This window comes from Brienomyrus brachyistius, chromosome 16 (assembly GCF_023856365.1).
Source record: "Brienomyrus brachyistius isolate T26 chromosome 16, BBRACH_0.4, whole genome shotgun sequence".
Taxonomy (NCBI): domain Eukaryota; kingdom Metazoa; phylum Chordata; class Actinopteri; order Osteoglossiformes; family Mormyridae; genus Brienomyrus; species Brienomyrus brachyistius.
Window position 1 is genome coordinate 3,179,928 of NC_064548.1, and position 20,726 is coordinate 3,200,653.

Below are 20,726 nucleotides of genomic sequence, written 5' to 3' on the forward strand. Positions count from 1 at the left end.
GTGCTGAAATTTGCCCTAATTCACAAGGTCACAGGATGTATGAAATGCATTCCAGATTAATACATTTAAAATTTTATTGAAAAATCACGTAACAAGTTCTCTGGCCATTGCTTTATAAGTCAAAGGGTTGGAATAGAACACAGGAAGTTTCAGATGTAAGCATATTGAAGTCAGAGGGAGACGACTCCATGACAACACTGGTACTACCTATGCAATACAAAACTGAGGGGGTGGTGTGTCAGTAGGGCCTCATGCGACTGGGAAGGGGTGGGGCTCTGTTAGGAGGTGTGATGGCAATATCCAGGTAGTCGCCAATCTGGAAACGTTGCGACTGTAGAGTCATGGAATCATCAGCACCTTTCCGACCCGACACAGTATTGCCAATGTCCTTCACTCTGCAAGGGTAGAAACCAGATTAAAAGAACAAAGATTTTAATACCACAGACAAATAGAAATTCAACAGTTTTCACATAAGGAAATGATAGATTGATTCCAGTGCGTACTCCTGAGCTGAGTCAAAACAATAAGGTGGCACTTGCTCAACTACATCATCTGTCTGGAAGGGCTTTTAAATGGAACCAATTGCCTTCTACCATGCAAACGCCACCAAAACTTGAATTACTACATTTCATACACCCTTAACTGTTGGTACTTGGAATCAATGACCTGTTCCCTCAATTGAAACTGCTCAATTTTTTTGTACCACGGGAGAAAAATAAGACTTAGTTACAGCTTGGCAGGTTCTGGTTTGTACACAAGACAAATAGGTGTATGAACAATACATACCAAGAGCCCTCAGCACATCTGTGGGATTCCATGAATAAACATCAAAAATCTCAAAACCAAACTGTCACAATTGACATATTCCTTAAGTTTAATCGAATTTGTCATTCGGGTAGGTGTTACCAAACTGTGCCAGTGTGTCAAGGCTACTCATTCGACTCCACTTTCTACTCTACTAACTGGTCTCTAGAGATGCAGTCTGTCAAACTATTAAAGCGTTTGGTTGACCTTAACCTTGTAGGATATTCTGAATAGGACAGTCTTAGTGCGGCTACAATAAACTCAAACGCAACACCATCAAAATGGCATAAAGCAATATCGCCAACACGTAACTATTATATGGCACATGTGCACCATGTGCATAATCACCAGGGCTTCAGATGACTGGCTTTAACATTTGTCCGGATGCCGTCTTTTTGAGTTTACATATGCCTACAGCAAGCAGATCAATAATCCCCTTAAAACATTAGTAAGAGGCACAGTGAGAACCAGAAGCTGCTCATCTGTATAAATTTGGTGTATCCTTAAGTTTAATAAACGTTGGACTTAACTGCAAAAAGTATCAGTACACCACTGGAATCTTTTTAATCGCCTCCATGATTTACCAGAACAGTGTGTCATGTGCTCCGCCAAGCGAATTCAGCAAACATAAGGATGTTGAATTTACACAGATTACTAAATTTTTTATCTTGATATTTTGGTGCAACACTATCCTGTTTGCCAAATTATGGACATAAATAAACGTCCATTTAACACAAACTGCTGATGGTTGTGCATCCGCCTGTTAATCCCAAATAGATATCATGGAGCCCTGCCTACCCTGCTCCCCAACCTCTACCACCCAGCAATCAGTGATGCAGTGATATTGGGGACCACCTCCTACCGTTCCCACAAAACCAAGGCCTCGCATTTCAAAATCACACTCACAACTAACTTCAGTCTTCTAAACTACACACAACTATTTCTAGATTTCAGTTATCCAGGGGATATCCAAGTTTATTCATAAATTTGGTGTAAGCTGGTATTGCACTAGATATTTCATTACAGCCCGACACATATCTTCGTAAAGAAAAGGAGCAGTCATGTACTAGGTAAATGATCATTAAAATTTGGACTACATTAACTTGTCCTTACCTATACCCCTGCCTTTTGGGGTCCGGGTAGACTATGGCAAAGCCAAAATGTGTGCCTTTTTTTCGAGCCTCAGGGTAAACCTCTTTTACCAGACTGGTGAGCTCCTTCAGAGTAGCATCCATCCTGTTACAAGGCAGAAACATCCAGACACCATTTGTTACAATATCTTCTGTACATGCCCAGCTGCTGAAAGAGACATGCCCATTTCGTTCCGGACTCGGGAACCACTCAAATTATACACATAACAAAATTATGAATCTTAAAAACTAGACGTTAGGCCCAGACTTCAAGGTTCAAGAAGGTGCCAGACAGTGGGAAAATTATATTGCACCTCTATTAAACGTACGTCGTTTGAACTGCTCCAGTACGATGTACAAAATTAACTAAAATGTATTCCCTTCGCTCAGGACGGGGTTAGTCGCGGCCAGGGGAGATGTGTTTATTTCTTAGAAACAACAAAGCAGACGCACAAACATACCAGGTGTATATTTGCAGCTCGCTAGAGGGGACGTTACCCCGAGCAAACTCGTCCATCCTGTGATGCCTGCCGTTGTTCGTGGTGAAAACCCGCAGAAGCAGAGGACAAGTCTGCAAACAAGAAAAAGCTTGCGTTTGTGAACTTATACACTGACCACAATGATACAGCTCGTTGATTAATGTTGACTATGGGTTTAAGCAACGCTTGGACTGGAACCCCAATTTGTAAATTGTAATAAAAACAAGATAACACACAGAAATAAGTGCATCGATTTCTTCTTTTGTCATATTAGTCGACCGATCTACATATAATGATAACTAGATAACCCAGAAATGGAAAAACTAACACAGCACATTAACCTACAAGCTAAAACAAAATACTAGACATTGGCCAACTCCATCTTTTTAAACAAAATGTAAATCACACATCGCATGTACAAATTTTAATCAAAACTAACCTTTTCTCTGTCAACGGGCTTCTCGGGCTCCTTTTTAATTTCTTCTTGTGTTACTCTTGATTCAACAGCCATTTTCTGTGCTTTTCAAAAAGCGAGTATATTTCGATAGCTACCACCCCACGCCAAACACCGACACGATCGTTACTACTTCCGGTTCACAACGTAAACCTGACCCCAGGCGGACCCTTTTCCGCTTTAAGCACAACCCTCCCCGTTGGGGGGGGGGCGAAGGTTACGTCAAACAAAGTTTGCAAGCCAGTATCGCTGGTAATCACGTCAACGTAGTAACTACAAGCAAATAAAATAAAATACAGAATCGGTATTTTGAACACATCAATTCATTATCTTCTGGAGTGTCAACGACATACTGAAAGAAATATTTAAATAAAAGTTACAAAATTCCTTCAAATTCAGTATTCGGAATATATTTACATGATCTCGGTAACGTGCACGTGCAGTCTACTTAGATTTTTTCGTGATCATTTGCCACCTTTTTACGTTTATACGGTTAGATGTTTAGTGCAACAGTACAGGGGCAATCGCTCTTGAGAATGGAATCGACTTATTCGGTTAGAGTTCCAGTTGGGGGAGTTGAGGTATTATCTTCGGTTCTCGGTGGGTTACGATTGCTCAGTGGAGAACAGCCCAATATTTAGTTTTTGCCATATAACAAAAACGTAGTGTCGTCCACTTGCTTGCGAATCGCAAAAAACGTGACGCCCCGGGAGAAGAGCACCTCCCCGCCGAATGACGACACAAAACCCTCGTACTTCACAGCGCTCGGGACGCCATTTTGGGAGTCAGGCAATGTGTTGAGAGTCTGGAGCAGGGCTGGAGGTCCGCCCGTTTCGCGATCAATAACAAGATGGTCCACACGTGTGTGGTGGTAGGCTGCCGGAACAGGAGGACTCCCGGCACCACGCTATCTTTCTACCGATTCCCCCGTGATCCGGAGAGAAAGCAGCGCTGGATCGCTGCGGTGAACCGCGAAGGGTGGCAGCCGAACGAGGGCAGCAGACTGTGCAGTACTCACTTCATCTCAGGTGGGAGTCTGGATCGTCTGGACATGTGACTGCGGGGTCACGATTAACTCTCATCCTCCTTCGTTATCAATAGGATCGGAAAAGTTACGTGTAAAAGTTCTGCGCGTTTTTTGTGGTGTTGTAACAATGTGAATATGACTGAATTAAATAAAACGTCATGATTTTATTTTTCTTTAATAGTTTCTCATTGGTCTTAATTGCATGTTTTCCGCAAAACATAACTCTAAAGTAGAAACATGAATTAAAAACAACATTGAAATATGATCCAGTAGTTTTGGTTGAAATGTTTCTGGCTGCTGTTGCCATCCCAAAATATTTTTTGAGGTTTGTTGTTAATATTTTCTCTAAAGGTAAGCAGGTGAAGAACCCTCGGTCCCCAGATTATGTTCCATCTGTGTTCAGGACATCTTCGGTGACTGGAACGCCAGACCAGACAGGGGCCTTTGATTTCTCTGACAAGCAGCAGGCTCAGGTGGAGGCGGCCAACGCCCTGCTCTTTCTGCAAGGGCAGACCCTGGAGATGGGTTCCCAGCCGGGGCAATACCTAGAGCATGACGGTGCGGAGAGCGTTGCATCTGCAAGCAGCGGCAGTACCATTAATGTCCCCATGCGGTCGAGAGACATTGTGACCCCAGCTGAGAGCCCGCCCAGTAGTGATGGGGACGAAATGTCTTCCGTCAACGACGATATAGACTATGAAGAGGAGGTGGAGCGTCTCCGTCGGGAGAACCGGGCACTACGAGAGCTGGCGGAACGGGCATCTCTCACAGAGGCCTCGCTCAGGAACGACCCAGCAAAGGTGCGCTTCTACACGGGGCTGCCCAGCTACTTTGTGCTTGAGACAGTCCTGTGGCTGCTGTCGCCGCGGATGCGGGCCGACAAGACCGTCAAACTGTCCCGGTTCCAGCAGCTGCTTATCACTCTAATGCGCCTGCGACTGGACCTTAGGAACCAGGACTTGGCCTACAGGTTTGGCGTACAGGTCGGCATTGTGGCTCAGACGGTCCGCAGCGTCGTGGATGCCATGTCTTCAACACTGGTGCCTACTGCTGTGTTCTGGCCGTCCCGGGAGGAGTTGCGGCGAAACCTTCCGACAGCGATCCAATCCGCCTGTCCAGACTGTGTCGCCATTGTGGACTGCTTCACGGTGGCCTTGGAAGGTTCCAGTGAAACTGGTGTGATTGGTGGGGCCTTGAAGTACCTTATTGGCGTGGCCCCACAGGGTGTGGTGACCTTTGTGTCCGGAGGCTCTCCAGGTCACGTCAGCGACAGGGAGCTGGTGGAGAACTGCGGCTTCCTAGCCAAGTTGCTCCCAGGGGATGTTGTGCTGGCTGGCCATGAACTGGACGCCGACGAGGCAGTAGCTGCCCGGGGGGCCCAGATCAGGATTACAAACTCCAGGGGGGATGTGGGGGGAGAGGGGGAGGAGAGAGCGGTGCTGAGGAGACACGTGGAGCGGGTGATCGCCATGGTCAAGCGGAGGTATGCCATGCTTAATGGCCTAGTGGAAAACACCTTTGATATGAACACCTTCGACAGGATTGTCCGTGTGGCGTGCGCCTTGAACAACCTGTGCATATCAGCCACGCCACTAGAATGACTTTTTCACTATTGTTTTTAAGCCAAATCCCCTTTGACTTAATTGATCCTAGATCCTTAACCACTGCAGTGAACCGTGGTGTTTTTTGAAAGCTGTACACACACACCTGCAGCCTTCGTATGAACGTCAGCTTTGCATGTCAAAGTGACATCTCCCTTTGATCTTCCAGGGATCTTTAAAAAGCTTTGCTGTAGTAGTGAAACTGGAGCTATAGAGGTTTCTGTGGTCCAGTTACAAGGGTAGCAGATATAAGCCTTGGTTAGTGGGACGATTTCCTTTGTGAAATACTTAAAAATGTTGAAACAGAAAAACAGAGTGGTCATTCTTTCAGTGACATTTGGGGAGGACACTGATATGAGCCGGGGTGGGGGGGGGCGGTGACCTCCAGATGTGTTACTGGTATAATTTGCCAAGCAAGGCATACCTAGTCCCTCTGTTGATCTTAGTACTGTTTCTCTGGAGCTTGTGCCTTACAGTGAGTCATTTCGAGATCCAGTTGCCAGTCAATGACAGTCGACAGTTGCATATTTTAGAATAGTGTATTTCAGCGCTGCTCCTGGAGAAACTCTCTGCTTTTATGTTCTCAGACACAAATGAGTTATCATTGTAACTCTGAACATAAATGAACGTTTATATATATTAATTCATTAATTCACCTGCTTCAGCTATTACAGCAAACACAACAGAAGACAAATACATTTTTGAAAAATAATTTAAATATTTACTCAGCGGATTTGGTTTAAAAAAATGATCTTAAATGGAATATTTGTATTTTTGTTTAAAGTGTAAAAGTAAATCAAGCTAGTTTTGGATATGTTACTTAAAATTTTGAACTTCATTACTATTGGATAGATCTAGATGTTCCTTCTTTTTCAACTTCACAATCAAGCCTCATTAACTACCAGTTTCATTGGGTAAGATAGCTCATGGTTTCCCAGGATCAGAGCTGAGATGCATTGCTGTAGGTCAGTACAGGTACACGTGCTGTTGATCATGGTGTGGGCAATGATGGATAGGTGGGTTACCAGTTAGAGGTGCTTATTTATCTCCTCTGAAATCCTGCCACACTGACTGTGCTTATATATCTATTTTTTCTTTTTATTCACTGTCAAGTTTCAGCATCATGCCATGCTAATATGAAACAATGTAAAACATTTTCATTGTGTGCACACTGGATGTATCCCCATTACACTCAATGTGAACGATTATTGTTATAAAGTCATGTTTCTTCGTCATGAAGTAGCTGGATAACTGGATAATTTAGGTGATGTATCTGCAGGTACTGGTATCACTTATGAAACCTTAATTTAAATATCATGACTACGAAAATAAGCTGTGGATTTCTCTTTGTCTCTGTAAAGAGAATGCAAACTGATGAGAGCACCTCACTTAAAGGGGGCAGTCTGTTATGTTGAACGTTGTATTGAAATATTTATTTGTAATTATTTTTTAAGAGCTCATGAGAAAGGCTTGTTAACCAGTGAGCTCGGGAAAGATGTTCTTATGGCAAATGCATATTTTCATCCACAAAATATCAAGTGTTACATTGCTCTGAAGTATTTGTTCCTAACGTAAGTGTACTGACTTGCCACTGAATTTGCCACTGAAGTCATGGGGGATGCAGGTTGTTCCTGCTGTGAATACTCTCACCTTATCCTGGGATTGCAGTGTGCCGTGGGTCAACATATGTTGTGTGTGCTTGTGGATACCAGCAATGAAGACGCACAGCTTCTATAAGCTCCTTAGCTCTGATGCATGGTATCCTAAATCCTTTCTAATCTTTCTATTCATCTTCCATCTGTTTAACCAGTGTAGCAGTTGCTCCTGTGGCAGAGACCCTAGAACAGGGTTCCCCAGATCCTGTGCTGGACATGGTTCACAGATTTCCCTGCTCAAACACACCTACTCAACATGGCAATTGGTTGTTGAGCTGAAAAGGGTGTGTTTGAGCAGGGAAGTCTGCAAACTGGCCCTCCAGTACCGGAACTGGGGAACTCTATCCTAGCACTTCTCTCAGGAAGCATATGGCACAAGGAACAGGAACACCCTGAAAAGGTATCCTATTAGTAGATAGTATTGCCTGATGGAAAAAAAAACTGCCAAATTTTTTTTTGTATTATGTATTTGTATTTTTTTTTTTATGTTATGCAAAAGTTTTGGCACCCCTGATAATTTTCATGCTTTTTCTTTATGAATCACTGCTTTGGATCAGCAATTTCAGTTAAATATATCATATAGCAGATGACCACAGTGATATAAGATGTGAAATGAAGCTAATGATGAAGCTAGTGAAATGATAGGATTTAAAGAAAGTGTGCAATAATTATTTAAACAAAATTAGGCAGGTGCATAAATTTGGGCACTCCAACAGAAAAATTACATTAATATTTAGTAGATCCTCCTTCTGCAGAAATAACAGCCTCTAAACGCTTCCCATAGCTTCCAGTGAGAGTCTGGATTCTGGTTGAAGGTATTTTGGGCGATTCTTCCTTACGAAACATCTCCAGTTCAGTCAGGTTTGATGGTTTCCGAGCATGGACAGCCCGCTTTAAATAACACCAATAATATTCAGGTCTGGGGACTGAGATGGCCATTCCAGGACGTTGTACTTGTTCCTCTGCATGAATGCGTTAGTAGATTTTGAGCAGTGTTTAGGGTCGTTGTCTTGTTGAAGTATCCAGTCCCGGCACAACTGCAACTTTGTCACTGATTCTTGAACATTGTTCTCAAGAATCTGCTGATATTGACTGGAATCCATGTGACCCTCAACTTTAGCAAGATTCCCAGTACCTGCACTTGCCACACAGCCCCACAACATGATGGAACCGCCACCAAATGTTACTGTGGATAGCAGGTGTTTGTCTTGGAATGTTGTGTTCTTTTCCCACCATCCATACCGCCCCTTATGTCCAAATGACTCAATTTTAGTTTCATCAGTCTTATTCCAAAATGAAGCTGGCATGTCCAAATGTGCTTTAGCATACCTCAAGCGACTCTGTTTGTGGCGTGTGCACAGAAAAGGCTTCTTCTGCATTACTGTCCCATACAGCATCTCCTTGTGCAAAGTGCGCTGAATAGTTGAACGATGCACAGTGACACCATCTGCAGCAAGATGATGTTGTAGGTCTTTGGAGCTGGTCTGTGGGTTGACTATGACTGTCCTCACCATCTTTCGGCTCTGCTTATATGAGATTTTTCTTGGGCCTTAACTAGAACTGTGCCTGTGGTCTTCCATTTCCTCACTATGTTCCTCAAAGTGGAAACTGACAGCTGAAATCTCTGAGATACCATTTTGTATCCTTCCCCTAAACTTGCCATTGGCCACCTTAAATACCCTTTCTCATGATTGGATTCACCTGTGTTTGTAGGTCAAGGGTCAATGAGTGTACCAAACAAATTTTGTGTTCCAATAATTAGTGCTAAGGATATTCAAATCAATGAAATGACAAGGGTGCCCAAATTTATGCACCTGCCTAATTTTGTTTAAATAATTATTGCATACTTTCTGTAAATCCTATAAACTTCATTTCACTTTTCAAATATCACTGTTCATCTGCTATATGATATATTTAACTGAAATTGCTGATCCAAACCACCATTAATTCATAAAGGAAAAGCATGAAAGTTATCAGGGGTAGACAAACCTTTGCATAACACTGTAAGTGTGTGTGTGTGTGTGTGTGTGTGTATATATATATATATATATATATATATATATATAGAGAGAGAGAGAGAGAGAGAGACACACACACCAGTTATATCTGTGATGGACAATAGACTCATGGTCCAGAGTTACCTCTCAAGGTTTCATAAAGCTGACATTCAGTCACCATTGTCTTTGAGGAAATGTGCTAAGAAGCAGAGGTCAGTTGTGTTGGCGACAGAAGCATCACTGGGCTGGGGCATTGGGGGCTGAAGATTCAAATGAAGCCCAGAGTGATTTGTTTAGGTCAGAGGTTTAAAGAATCACTCTCTCATTTTGAGAACTAAGGCTAAGCCCAGGATGTCTTAAGATCATAGCGATGCTCCTGGTCTGTTATTCTCCTATGCTATTCTAAAACAATTCGGTTTTATTTGCATAGCACATTTTCACAATATTACATTGTCTCAAAGTGCTTTACATTATCACTGCCCAAAGCCTCCAGTGAGCAAGCCTGAGGTGATAGTGGCAAGGAAAAAGAAGGAAGGAAGAAACCTTGGGAGGATCCAGACTCAAAGTGAGAGCCCAAAAGTGACAGGAAGGTTACAAGAGACACAGCATAATATCAGAGGTGCAAAAGGCTTGATAATGACCTATAGGCTGCCTGACAAATCAGCATTTATATTTGAAAATAAGGAGACAGAGCATTGGGACATAACTGCTGGAAGATTTTTTTATTGGCTTCTCCTAGGAAACTTTAATGGGTGTGTTTGCAGTTTGGTGTGTGGCAAACGTAAAATTACAGTTTGAGCATCAGGTGAGGTAATTTCCTGCACTCATACTTGCGGAGAAATTGTGTTGGGTGAATAAGGGTTCCTATATGTACATGTCTTGCATACCAGCTAAGCATAGGTGCATTTAAAAGCCAGTCCAGAATATTGCGCACGTCAGTGATTGATAAAGAAAACAATACCTGGCACATGTAGGCCTATCGATTGAGTAATCACAAAATGTATTATTTTCTAAACTCAATTTACAAAGTTAAACAGGCCTAAATAAAACGTCTACTTTCACCTGATTATATGCTGTTTTGTTTTGCGCGGAGCATTTCCCTGGCTGGGAATGGACAGGCTGTATAAAATAGCATTCGTACAGGAGGAAGCCCCGCCTGCGATATGTGCAGCGCTGACGCGCATCGGGTCGCCACGTGACTCCTCTGGAATGTTAACAATGCAGTTAAGTGTCCAACATTCTAAATCTGCCCAGAGTCGCGAGAAAATGGAGTCCCATCACAAACTAGAATTCCTGCACTTCATATGATTTGTCGCTTTTCCTTTGTCGTACAACACAGTCGGATTGCTTTGGGTCTGGAGGGAAGGTAATTGTGGTTTTGTTTAATTCGCTTCTCGGTTTCCTTCCTGCTATTTTCCATTACTTTATTCTGGTGACCACTGGTAATGCTTTGCGAACATTTTCGGTTACTTCAAAGCGATGTGTATTTAAAACATACAGTTCCACTGGGCGAAGAACATATATTTAATCATTGTTGTCAAAGAATTGACTGAATGGATTATGTGTACTGTTTTCAGCGCGTTTCAACGGGCTTAGAGAAAGAGCTCTGACATAAGTTGAAATTCACCCTAAATTGGAATGTAGCGCTTCCTTCGTGGAAGCCGCGTTCCACTCGCTCCAGAGAACTAAAAACTTTGAGCTTCATGTTAAGAAGACTTTGGAAGCTTTGTGGCAACTTGTACCTTTCCCAAATGCTTTCGATCTGCTCGGGAAAGTATATAAAATAATGAGGCGAAGGAGGCGCAATTGGATATATTTTATGGAAGTCATCTTGCCGTGGTAATGTAATTTTTAAGGTTTTTGTTTTCATTAGTTGGCGAGGGTAGGATAGAAAGTGCAGTGAGGCACTTTTTTTTTTAAAGAACACTATGTTTTCTCAATGGCAGACATTTATAATACTTGTAAATAAACATAGTTTTTCATTAAGGTTTTTTTGAATTTGTTTTATTATTTCAGTAGTGACAAGGGATTACATATGTTTGTTTGATTATTTGGAAATACTATCTAGTGATTTCATTTTGATGCAGGATACATCGTATTTCCCCGTGCTTAAGTTGGCTTCGGAAACACTCCGAATACCAGAGAAATACGTCTGTCGCTTTTCTGTTTTTAAGTGGCCACGTAGTTTGCAGTTTCGTGCAGCAGTGCACTTTATTTTAGCGGTATATCTCTATGGGATCACGTTTGCATGCGGAATATTGAGCTTGACGTGCAATCGGGAAGACCACAATAAAGCATGGTGATTAAATATTTATCATGAAGCAATGCTGCTGTGTGGTACGATTGGCAGATACTATAAAAACGATAACTTTCAATTGTAAACTGCCCAGATTAATAATAGCCAAGAATTGCTGTTTCATTAAGACGTTAGATTTTAGATTTAGGAAAACTTCGTTTTCATTGTAATTGCTTTTATCTTTGTGAAATTTTACCGAAGAGATTAGATTAGAGATCCGAATACTGCTTTTTGCGCATATTTCGCAGGTTATACCATAGGCCTGTAATCGATCTAATGAACAGCAAAATGTGTTAATAAATATTGAAATATCTGCTTTGCAAATTTTTACTTTTTTCCTAACAAGAATGCGAAAGAAATTCTTAGGAACTTCTAAAGGCAAATAAAAGGTTTCAATGTCTAAAAGCATGTGTATGCAAGAATCAATTACCGCATCGCGAAGAGACGAAACTGACTATATCAAGCACAACTCCAGAAAACGATCACCATGCGATTAAATTTAAAAACGGGAAAAAAGATATTCACAACGTCTATGACAGGAAATCCTAAACTCCACACTTCATTCAACAACCACCCGACAAAGTAACAAACCTAAAAGTAGGCAAATTTAACGAATGAAATAGGTGGTGATCGTGTGATATTCGCAAGTAATCACAGGTAATACATAGATATAAGTTCGTTATTGACACTCGTGCATCTATGGGATGTCTGGGTAACAAATATAACGAAAATATCTAGCCGTCTTCCTATCGCTTACCCTGGACAGAGTTGGAGGCTGTGCCAGGTAATGCGGGGCAAAAGGCGAGGGGCATCATTTGCGTGACGTCAATCCATCACAGGGCACCCGCAGACACAGCAGTTAACAAAAGTGCCTGTCTATAGTGTGGGAGGAAAATTGTACTATTAGGGTGGAACATGCAGAAACGCAAACCACAGGCGGGATTCAAACCCCGGACCCAAGTCAACAACCCCGCAAATGTTATTGCATATAGGAATCCGACCTTGCGCCTAGTGTGCATACACACGTGTTTAAGTGACACTGCATGCATCGCCCGCTTGTACCATTTTTTTGTTGTTGCCTTCCTCCGGGGATCGGATGCTATGAAAGTTCTTGTCGTTACTTGTGGAAAGGAATGCCTACTGTTAAGCTCAGCGAGGGCGAGAAGAAGGCGGGGAGGCATGGGAGTTTCGCGAAGGAGCCGGAGATTGGGCAACTGCCGCCCTACATTTGCTCGTCACATTAAAAACGTCCCATAAGCCGAATTCTCTTAGCAGGAGTACGATCCAAAACGACACAGAAAACGTTTCTTCTCTAATTGCGGGATGATAGTTGGACCTTAGGATCCGTGTGATACACATCGATGGATGTGCTCTTTTTTGATGTTTTCATTCTTGCCTGTGTCACTTTGTGAACGTCGCAGAAAGATGAGTGCATCAGAACATCACACAAAATTCATATTCAATTTTTTTACAAACATTTTATACAAAAACATGTGCTGTAAATTAGATGGCTCATCTCCATGAAAGCGGCTTCCCAGTGTTTATTTTTTATTTTGCATTTATCGGACACAAAGCACAGTGTACAAGGTGAGCAATGCATGGAATCGGAAAGCATGAGCAGCCAGTGACTCAAGAGCAGTTGGGGGTGTGAGGCTTCCCCAAGGGCCCAGCAGAGTGATGTGATCATTCTGCCGGCCGCAGGATTTGAACCCATGATCTGATGTCTAGGTGAGGCGGGTTTGATCTCTGGATGGTCAGATAGCTGAGAAATCTGAGGTAATACACAGTTTTGAATGCTTTTCACACTGCAGCGCAGGAAATGCTGTGATGAAGAATTCATTTTCTCTTTTACTGAAAGATTTCAAAATAAGTAAGTGGTATTCAAAAGGAGGGGCGGCATGGTGGTGCAGTGGTTAGCACTGTTGCCTCACACCTCTGGGACCCGGGTTCGAATCTCCGCCTGGGTCACACGTGTGTGGAGTTTGCATGTTCTCCCCATGTCGTCGTGGGGTTTCCTCCGGGTACTCCGGTTTCCCCCCACAGTCCGAAAAACATGCTGAGGCTAATTGGCCTTGCTAAATTGCCTGTAGGACTGCATGTGAGAGTGGATGGTGTGTGAGTGTGCCCTGCGATGGGCTGGCCCCCCATCCTGGGTTGTTCCCTGCCTCGTGCCCATTGCTTCCGGGATAGGTTCCGGACCCCCTGCGACCCAGTAGGATAAGCAGTTTGGAAAATGGATGGATGGATGGTATTCAAAAGGCTAACCAGCACATTTCATCTAGTAAAACGCACAGCATGAAGCACTGAGGCCATGCAGTCAGTTCTTCCAGGTTCCACAGTGTGTTCCTGAGGTTCTTATGTCAGTACAATAATTTGCACATTTGCATTGCTCTTTTGCTGTGGAATATAATTGTACCTCCAGCTGGCTCACAGGCACAGTCGGGAGTTGGCAGAAGCTCAGCATCACTTTTTTGATGGTCTGTGTCGGCCTTTGCGAGATGGGGATGCTTTCCCTTTATGCACATTTCTGTTTGGCTGTTTATGATGTAGTGACTGTTCTGCAGTGGTCATTAATGGCTCTGTGATTTGGATGCCGACAGGCATGGGCTAGGAGTCACTAGTATTTGTGTGCCGTTGATCTTTCTCCTTGCTGAGAATAAGGGAACTCTTCTTGTGTTTAATCAGACAATTCATAGATTTAATGAAAGAGTAATGGTGAAAGAAGCATCTTTCAGTTTGTCTCATAGGGTAACCTAAATTACTTTAGCAGTTTTAAAAATAAACTGTCTATACTAGCAGTTAACTATGTGTCAGTCTGCATATTTTTTTCTATTGCTGCAAATGCTTCTCTAAAACAGGAAATTTGGAGCAGCATTTTGTTGTATGTTGCTGTGGTCTTTGTGGCCAGTATGGATTACTGATGCACACTGAACGCCGTGGTGTTGAGATCCAGATGGACTCCAGGGCTCCGATATTTTGCGTCTTGTGTTTAAGTCTCGTAAATAATTTTTCTTTGGGTGCTGGAGGTGAGTGACCTTTACCCAAACCATATTGTGTATTTGATTAATGTCAATATCCTGGCATGTTTGTGAGTTTATATGTATTTTTAATGCAGGTCTTGTGTTCAAGAGGTCTGTGGATGTACATCTTTGCATAGACAAACCCAAATCACACCATAATGGTCATGCCTTAACCACGCCCAGTGGGTCGAACATTAAGAAAACTTTTTTGGCCACGCCCAATCTCCACCCCCCCCAGTCATGTCTTCCTAGCCAAATTCAAATCACACTGTAACTGTCACAGTCCAGCTATGCAGGGATGACCACACCCAAACCTAAGCCTCACTCCAATGGCTGTGTTTCCTGTGTCCTTAGGAAAGTGTCAAAGGCCAAGATGAGGCAGCGCGACCCTGAATGTGAGCATCTGCACATGATGTTGGACCCAGAGAGACTGGACCCCTAAGGTCGTGCAGCAGCAGAGACCCCAGGATCAGCTGGCCTGAACCCCGACTCCCATAGAGACTGCGACGAGAACAGCAAGAATAAAGTCAATCGAGGTGTCTGACGGGTCACCCGAACAGGAGATCCTCACCTGCCACGGTCAGCCATCCTGAGGTTTCTGAAAGGGCAGAGTGTACATGTGTGTGTGTGCCTGAGAGACGGACCTAGTGTAGAGAAGGAGGGGACGTTGGGTCGACCATGCGGCCAAAGACGTTCCCTGCCGCCCCCTATGTGGGAAACACACGACAGCGTCTGCAGGAGATCAAGGAGGGCCTGAAGCAGCCGGCTAAGCTGGTGAGCCAAGCCTTGCATGGCGGGGCTGGCCGAGGTGCCAGTGATGGCAAAGGCAAAGACCCTCCCTGTCGGCCAACTTCCCAACAGCAGCAGCCTCATCCACAGCAGCAGCAACAGCAGCAGGCACGTCCACCGCAGAAGTTCAACCAATACCAGAGTGCCCTGCGTGAGATCCGCAAGTCCCTGATGCCCTTTGCTAATGAGTCGGGCCCTGCCTCCGGTTCTGGATCCGCCCACACCAGTGGAGAAGTCAACAGGCAAATGCTGCAGGAGCTGGTCAACGCTGGTTGTGACCAGGTACAGTCCTTCTGCATGTTCAAAGGAATTCTCATCAGTGATGCTTTGCTATTGATGCTTTTGTTACTAAATAATTTCATTGATAATGAAAAACTTCCCTGGAAAGTACCATTGGAACTATTCCAAAATATTGTTATTATTTAAGGAGCATGTGCTGGGGAACGAGGTTTCTGGGTTTCCTGCATCTTTGAGTAAAGTTCTGTTAAATCTGTATGTTAAAATTTTAATGGGATTGCTCATGTGGAAAATTGTGTGTTTTAGACACACTATATTTGTTGCTCAGGGAGCTGTATGGATGGACCTGAGTCGTTGTAGTCCTGGCAGTACACAGCAGGAAAATTTCTCCTTAATGTGACATCAATCCATCTGTCCCTAGCCTCTTATATAGTACTGTGACCCTGTCGCCTGTATCAGGAAGCACAAGGTACAAGACGAGGGACACCCAGGATGGGACAGCACACACACACACCTATGGGTAATTTAGATCACACTGATTCTCTAAGGCAACAGTGCTAACCACTTACCTACTGTCAATGTGGTTGCGTTAAATTCAATTTTGATATTTACAATGTATTCCTATGGTTAGTTGGTTAAAATATGAATTTTGAGCTGGATGGTGTGGTGGTGCAGTGCTTAGTACTGTTGCCTCTCTCCTCTGAGACTTGAGTCTCTGTCATGGCTCCATATGTGTGGAGTTTGCATGTCCTTCCTATGGAAATAGAAGATGGATGGATGTTTTGAGCCTTTTTTTGTTTCTATAAATGGAAATTGCCACTTTTAGTCATACATTTGCCAGGAACAGCTTGGAGTTGTAGAAATGCCTTTGTTATTAGGTGTGTACCCAGCTGTGCAGTAGTCTCTGTTAAAACAAGATTTGCAGCCTGTGTAACTAGTCTTGTGTCCAGGGTGGATGCTGGTACCAGTGTGCAGGAGAGTTTATCCAGAGGGGCATTGAGTAATTTGTGATCTGCAAAAATAGGTGACTAAAGAACACTCAGAGCTCACCAGCCCGGAGTTGTACAATGCGTGTTGCATTGTGAGGCCACATGACCTCCCATTCCGAGCAGCAGGTTCGATGCGTGGGAAGGCCTGTGTTCTTAATCTACTGCCCTCCCATCATTCCCCTTCCATCCCTCTGCATGTACTTCTCCGGCACATTCCACGGATGGGAGGGTGACTAGTCTTCATGACCCCTGGGGCTTTTCCCAGAAATGTCTCTGTCCCACGAGCCGATCCTTATCAGCCAACCCTCACGGCAGCCACTAAGCTGCTTGTTACATAACCCGTTTGGAGACGGAAATGTTTTTGCGGGGATCGAGAGGAGGGGGGAGAAGGTTATTCCTTCCTGTCCTCCATCTTTTGAAGAGGCCATTTAAATGGATTTTAAACTAATTCTACGGACAAGTTCGATTAATATTCGCTAGTGTAGGTTTTGTTATTGTGATTCTGTGGTGTGTGTGTGTATCTGTGTGGATTATGTTTATATTACATTGCGGGGGACCAAATATCCCACACAATGTGATAAAAACCTGTTATTTTCATGTACTTATGTGTGTGTGTGTGTGTGAGTGTGTGTGTGTGAGTGTGTGTGTGAGTGTGCACCTCTTTGTGACGCTGTGTGTGCGGGTGCACATGCTCAATGAGGAATGTTGTACATTCCCAGCCACCGTGGAGGACTGCCGGAGCGGACGCTTGTATAACGACACATTCCTGAGACTCCCAGGAATCTCTGATAAGAGGCAGCCATTTGACTGTGTCTTAGTTTCCCTAGTCATGTGACTCAGACTATGTGACTGAGACTTCTTTGAGATGCTCTGAGTCTCAGACTATGACTTTGAGGCTGGGACTAAAAGACTGAAATGCCATTAAAGCAAAAATCTTGTTCATTCAGTGAATAGTTTAAAGTTAAGTGTCATTCTAGAAAGAAGTACTAGTGTTGTTTGACTTTTCTGGAAGTGGAATGGAGGAGAGCATCACCTCCTGATTGAAAAGACCCCATGTTAATAATGATGAAAAATCGGTGGATCTGACAGTGTGAGAATGACATCCTGGGGATGCTGATGGTGCTGCCACTCTCTAGACACATGCCACCAGGTGGTCTGGGGAGGAGCTGCATGTGCACACATGTGTGCGTGTCCTGATGCGTGCCGGTGTGTCCTGGTGTGTGCTGGTGTGTCCTGGTGTGTGCTGGTGTGTGCTGGTGTGTGCTCATGTTGTGCCAGTGTGTTCAGGTGTGTGCCGGTGTTTACTGAAGTGTGGCGTTGTGTGCAAGTGTGTGCCGATGTGTGCAGGTGTGTACCGGTGTGTATTGATGTGTGCAGGTGTGTACTGGTGTGTATTGATGTGTGCAGGTGTGTACCGGTGTGTATTGATGTGTGCAGGTGTGTACCGGTGTGTATTGATGTGTGCAGGTGTGTACCGGTGTGTATTGATGTGTGCCGATGTGTGCTGATGTGTGCTCATGTTGTGCCAGCGGGTGCGGGTGTGTGCCAGTGTGTTCAGGTGTGTGCCGGTGTTTACTGAAGTGTGGCGTTGTGTGCAAGTGTGTGCCGATGTGTGCAGGTGTGTACTGGTGTGTATTGATGTATGCAGGTGTGTACCGGTGTGTATTGATGTATGCAGGTGTGTACCGGTGTGTATTGATGTGTGCCGACATGTGCTGATGTGTCCTGGTGTGTGCCGATGTGTGCAGGTGTGTGCTCATGTGTGCCGGTGTGCTCATGTGTGCCGGTGTGTGCTGGTGTGTCCTGGTGTGCCAATGTGTGCAGGTGTGTGCCGGTGTGTGCTGGTGTGTGCCAGTGTGCCGATGTGTGCAGGTGTGTGCTCGTGTGTGCCTGCATGAGTGAACATCCATGTGGGGGATGTAACCTTCACTAAAATGGAGTGGCTAATGGGGTCACTGTGTCTTGAAACCCCTACTCTCTCCTCCTCCTCTTCTTCTTCTGCTTCTTCTTTGTCTTCTTCATCTCCTTCACTCTTTGGGTGCCTTTCATATGATACTTTTGGTACTTTAGCTTTTCCATTAACTTCCGGTTGGGTACCAGTACCAAAAGTTCCAATATTGAAAGTGCCAAACCAGCTGGGGTACTTCTTTGGTACTTTGGTATTTTGGGATGGGACTTGAAATACTTTCTATGTCCATTGGTTGTGCATATAGCCTGCCGCCGAAACCTTGAAAACCAGAAAATAATGATAAACGTTAAACAAAAAAAACGATGTGGTTTGGTCATAAGGACATACACAAAATGATCCGGAATTGCATGACAAGAATAAAAAGGATGTGGGAAAAGTATTTTATTGAATATACTAATAAAACACGCATATAGCACGTCATCCCAGTGATGTGATTTTCTTATAAATATACTAATGTGATTTTGTTCTAATACATATTGGGGTATTTATAAAACAAAAAAAGAGTTAATACATTTCTCTGACAGAGTAACATAGTAAAAATAATTTAGGGAAACTTTAACCCCCTGTGGTATAATGTCCATACAAATTTAACAGTAAGAAAAAGCCTGATCTTAATCTATCTGACTAGCGATGTAAGATTTGGATCTGCACAACATGCGATGTTGGCATTAATATCGCACGTCATCCAGTCCTATAATATACTATAGCCATTTTTCTAATTCAGTGCAAAATGCCCTGCCTCAAGTTGTGATGTCATTCGGTGCCGGTACCAGGAAAACCTAGTGAACACCAACACCATGAAGTACCGTACTTTGGGTACTTTCTTGAAGTACCAAAAGTACGGTACCTGGTATGGTGGAAAAACACCCTTTGCCTCCCGTTTCATTCTCTCTGCCTTGGTATTTACCACGTTCAGCTCAGTCACATCGTCTATAATGGCCACTTCCATTAGGAATATGTCTCACCTTTAGACTCGTGGATCAGAAAACTGACAGATGGGTCTTTTTCCTGGTCAGAATACTGATTTATTATGAAATAACACTTTTTGATGTCTCACTCAATTCTGTTATATCTTTTGGCATTATTGTTGTTTTTTCCAGCAAGGGTAATTGGGTCATGGGACTCACTTTACAGTGATGTTCTGCTTCATTTAAAACAATGGCCAAAGATCATACCTCTTGGGAGCCTGTAATTATGGGGTAGAGGTTATATGAACGGTTTTCAGCAAAGCTTTGGTATGTTAAGGATACACAGACAATGGTGCAGTGGATGCCATCTGTATTGATTTATTTAGCTTACAGTTGCTATTGTCATATAACAGAAGCGATTCAATGAAAAATGTCCACATAACATCAGTAACATAATGACATAATTTATAAATACCTCAGCAAAATATTGCATACAGACCGATCCAAAAGAAAGAAGATAAAAACAATTCCCCGAAGTTGCATTACAGTTGAGTATGAAGCTCTGCATGGGTACTTTAGCAGAATGTAGATGACCTGAAAAATGAGGAGAGGGGAGGAGACAGAGAGAGAGAGAGAGAGAGAGAGATCGAAGGGGATTTCCAAATGGCTGGAATCTCTCAGCTCCTGGAATGTTCTGGAACATCTGCTGCTGTGACAGCCGAGGTTGTGGTTAGGGAAAAGATGCATCCAAAGCTTCCAGAACACTTTCCTCCTGTTACCACCCCGTGATTCGGTAGAGAGCAAGCAGCCCACAGGAAAGTGTTGGACTTTTCTCACAGGATGTGCCTCTGTACAGCACAACCCTGGCTTTGACCATATTTCTGCCTCTTTCTGCTCTACAGCAGGCTAGCTGCTAGCGATTTTTGAAATGCTGTTGCTTTTATTGAAAGCCAAACCAGCCTTTCTGTTTCCCACTACACACCTGTCCAGTCACAGTAGTGTCTGCGGTGATCTGTCAACACCATGGTTTGTGACACCACTCAAAAAGAAAAATATTTGTGGCCACTTTTTCATGGTTAAGGTGCACGGTGGATCCGGAGTAGTTAGGGTGTGGGAGAATGGGGCTGTGGACGCATAGACGCATAGAAGTCATCAGCATTGAACAAATTGCTTCGTGCTGTAGACCAAATTGCCTTTGTACCATCAATAAAATCCAACGATTTAGAACTTCACTTACCAAACACTAGAACGTTTCGAAAAATGCCAAAAAAAGATAATTTCTCAGGACTGATTTCTTGCAAAACCTACTTCTAGTAGCAATATAATTTTGTGTTTTAATAGAAAACCTCAATTGACTGACTGAAGAACATG

General features: G+C 43.5%; 3 protein-coding genes across 3 annotated transcripts in view; 2 read left to right on the forward strand and 1 right to left on the reverse strand.

Annotated features, from left to right (window-relative positions):
* Nucleotides 1-60: 60 nt before the first annotated feature.
* On the reverse strand, nt 61-3,032 carry sap18 (Sin3A-associated protein). Its single transcript, XM_048978796.1, has 4 exons — nt 2,853-3,032; nt 2,396-2,505; nt 1,918-2,040; nt 61-395 (listed from the first exon to the last, which is right to left on the reverse strand). Exons 1-4 carry the CDS (start codon nt 2,922-2,924, stop codon nt 239-241), a joined length of 462 nt encoding a protein of 153 aa, XP_048834753.1. The 5' UTR covers nt 2,925-3,032; the 3' UTR covers nt 61-238.
* A 69-nt stretch (nt 3,033-3,101) lies between these two features.
* Nucleotides 3,102-6,734, forward strand: LOC125709837 (uncharacterized). Its single transcript, XM_048978779.1, has 2 exons — nt 3,102-3,895; nt 4,246-6,734. The coding sequence occupies exons 1-2, from the start codon at nt 3,718-3,720 to the stop codon at nt 5,493-5,495; spliced, it is 1,428 nt and encodes a 475-aa protein (XP_048834736.1). The 5' UTR covers nt 3,102-3,717; the 3' UTR covers nt 5,496-6,734.
* Nucleotides 6,735-10,350: 3,616 nt separating this feature from the next.
* The window catches only part of lats2 (large tumor suppressor kinase 2), a 31,767-nt gene continuing 21,391 nt past the window's right edge, over nt 10,351-20,726 (forward strand). Inside the window, exons 1-2 of the mRNA XM_048978771.1 lie at nt 10,351-10,513; nt 14,818-15,534. Of these exons, the coding sequence (XP_048834728.1) occupies nt 15,142-15,534 (393 nt within the window). The 5' untranslated portion in view covers nt 10,351-10,513; nt 14,818-15,141. The remainder of the gene's footprint in view (nt 10,514-14,817; nt 15,535-20,726) is intronic.

Excerpts from the sequence above, each read along its gene's own strand:
- sap18 (XM_048978796.1), bottom strand. The coding sequence starts at position 2,924 with ATGGCTGTTGAATCAAGAGTAACACAAGAAGAAATTAAAAAGGAGCCC. Across the intron at positions 2,506-2,852 it reads AGCCCGTTGACAGAGAAAAG|ACTTGTCCTCTGCTTCTGCG; the intron begins GTTAGTTTTGAT and ends TCTTGTTTGCAG. Across the intron at positions 396-1,917 it reads CCCAAAAGGCAGGGGTATAG|AGTGAAGGACATTGGCAATA; the intron begins GTAAGGACAAGT and ends CTACCCTTGCAG.
- LOC125709837 (XM_048978779.1), top strand. The coding sequence starts at position 3,718 with ATGGTCCACACGTGTGTGGTGGTAGGCTGCCGGAACAGGAGGACTCCC. Across the intron at positions 3,896-4,245 it reads CAGTACTCACTTCATCTCAG|GTAAGCAGGTGAAGAACCCT; the intron begins GTGGGAGTCTGG and ends TTTTCTCTAAAG.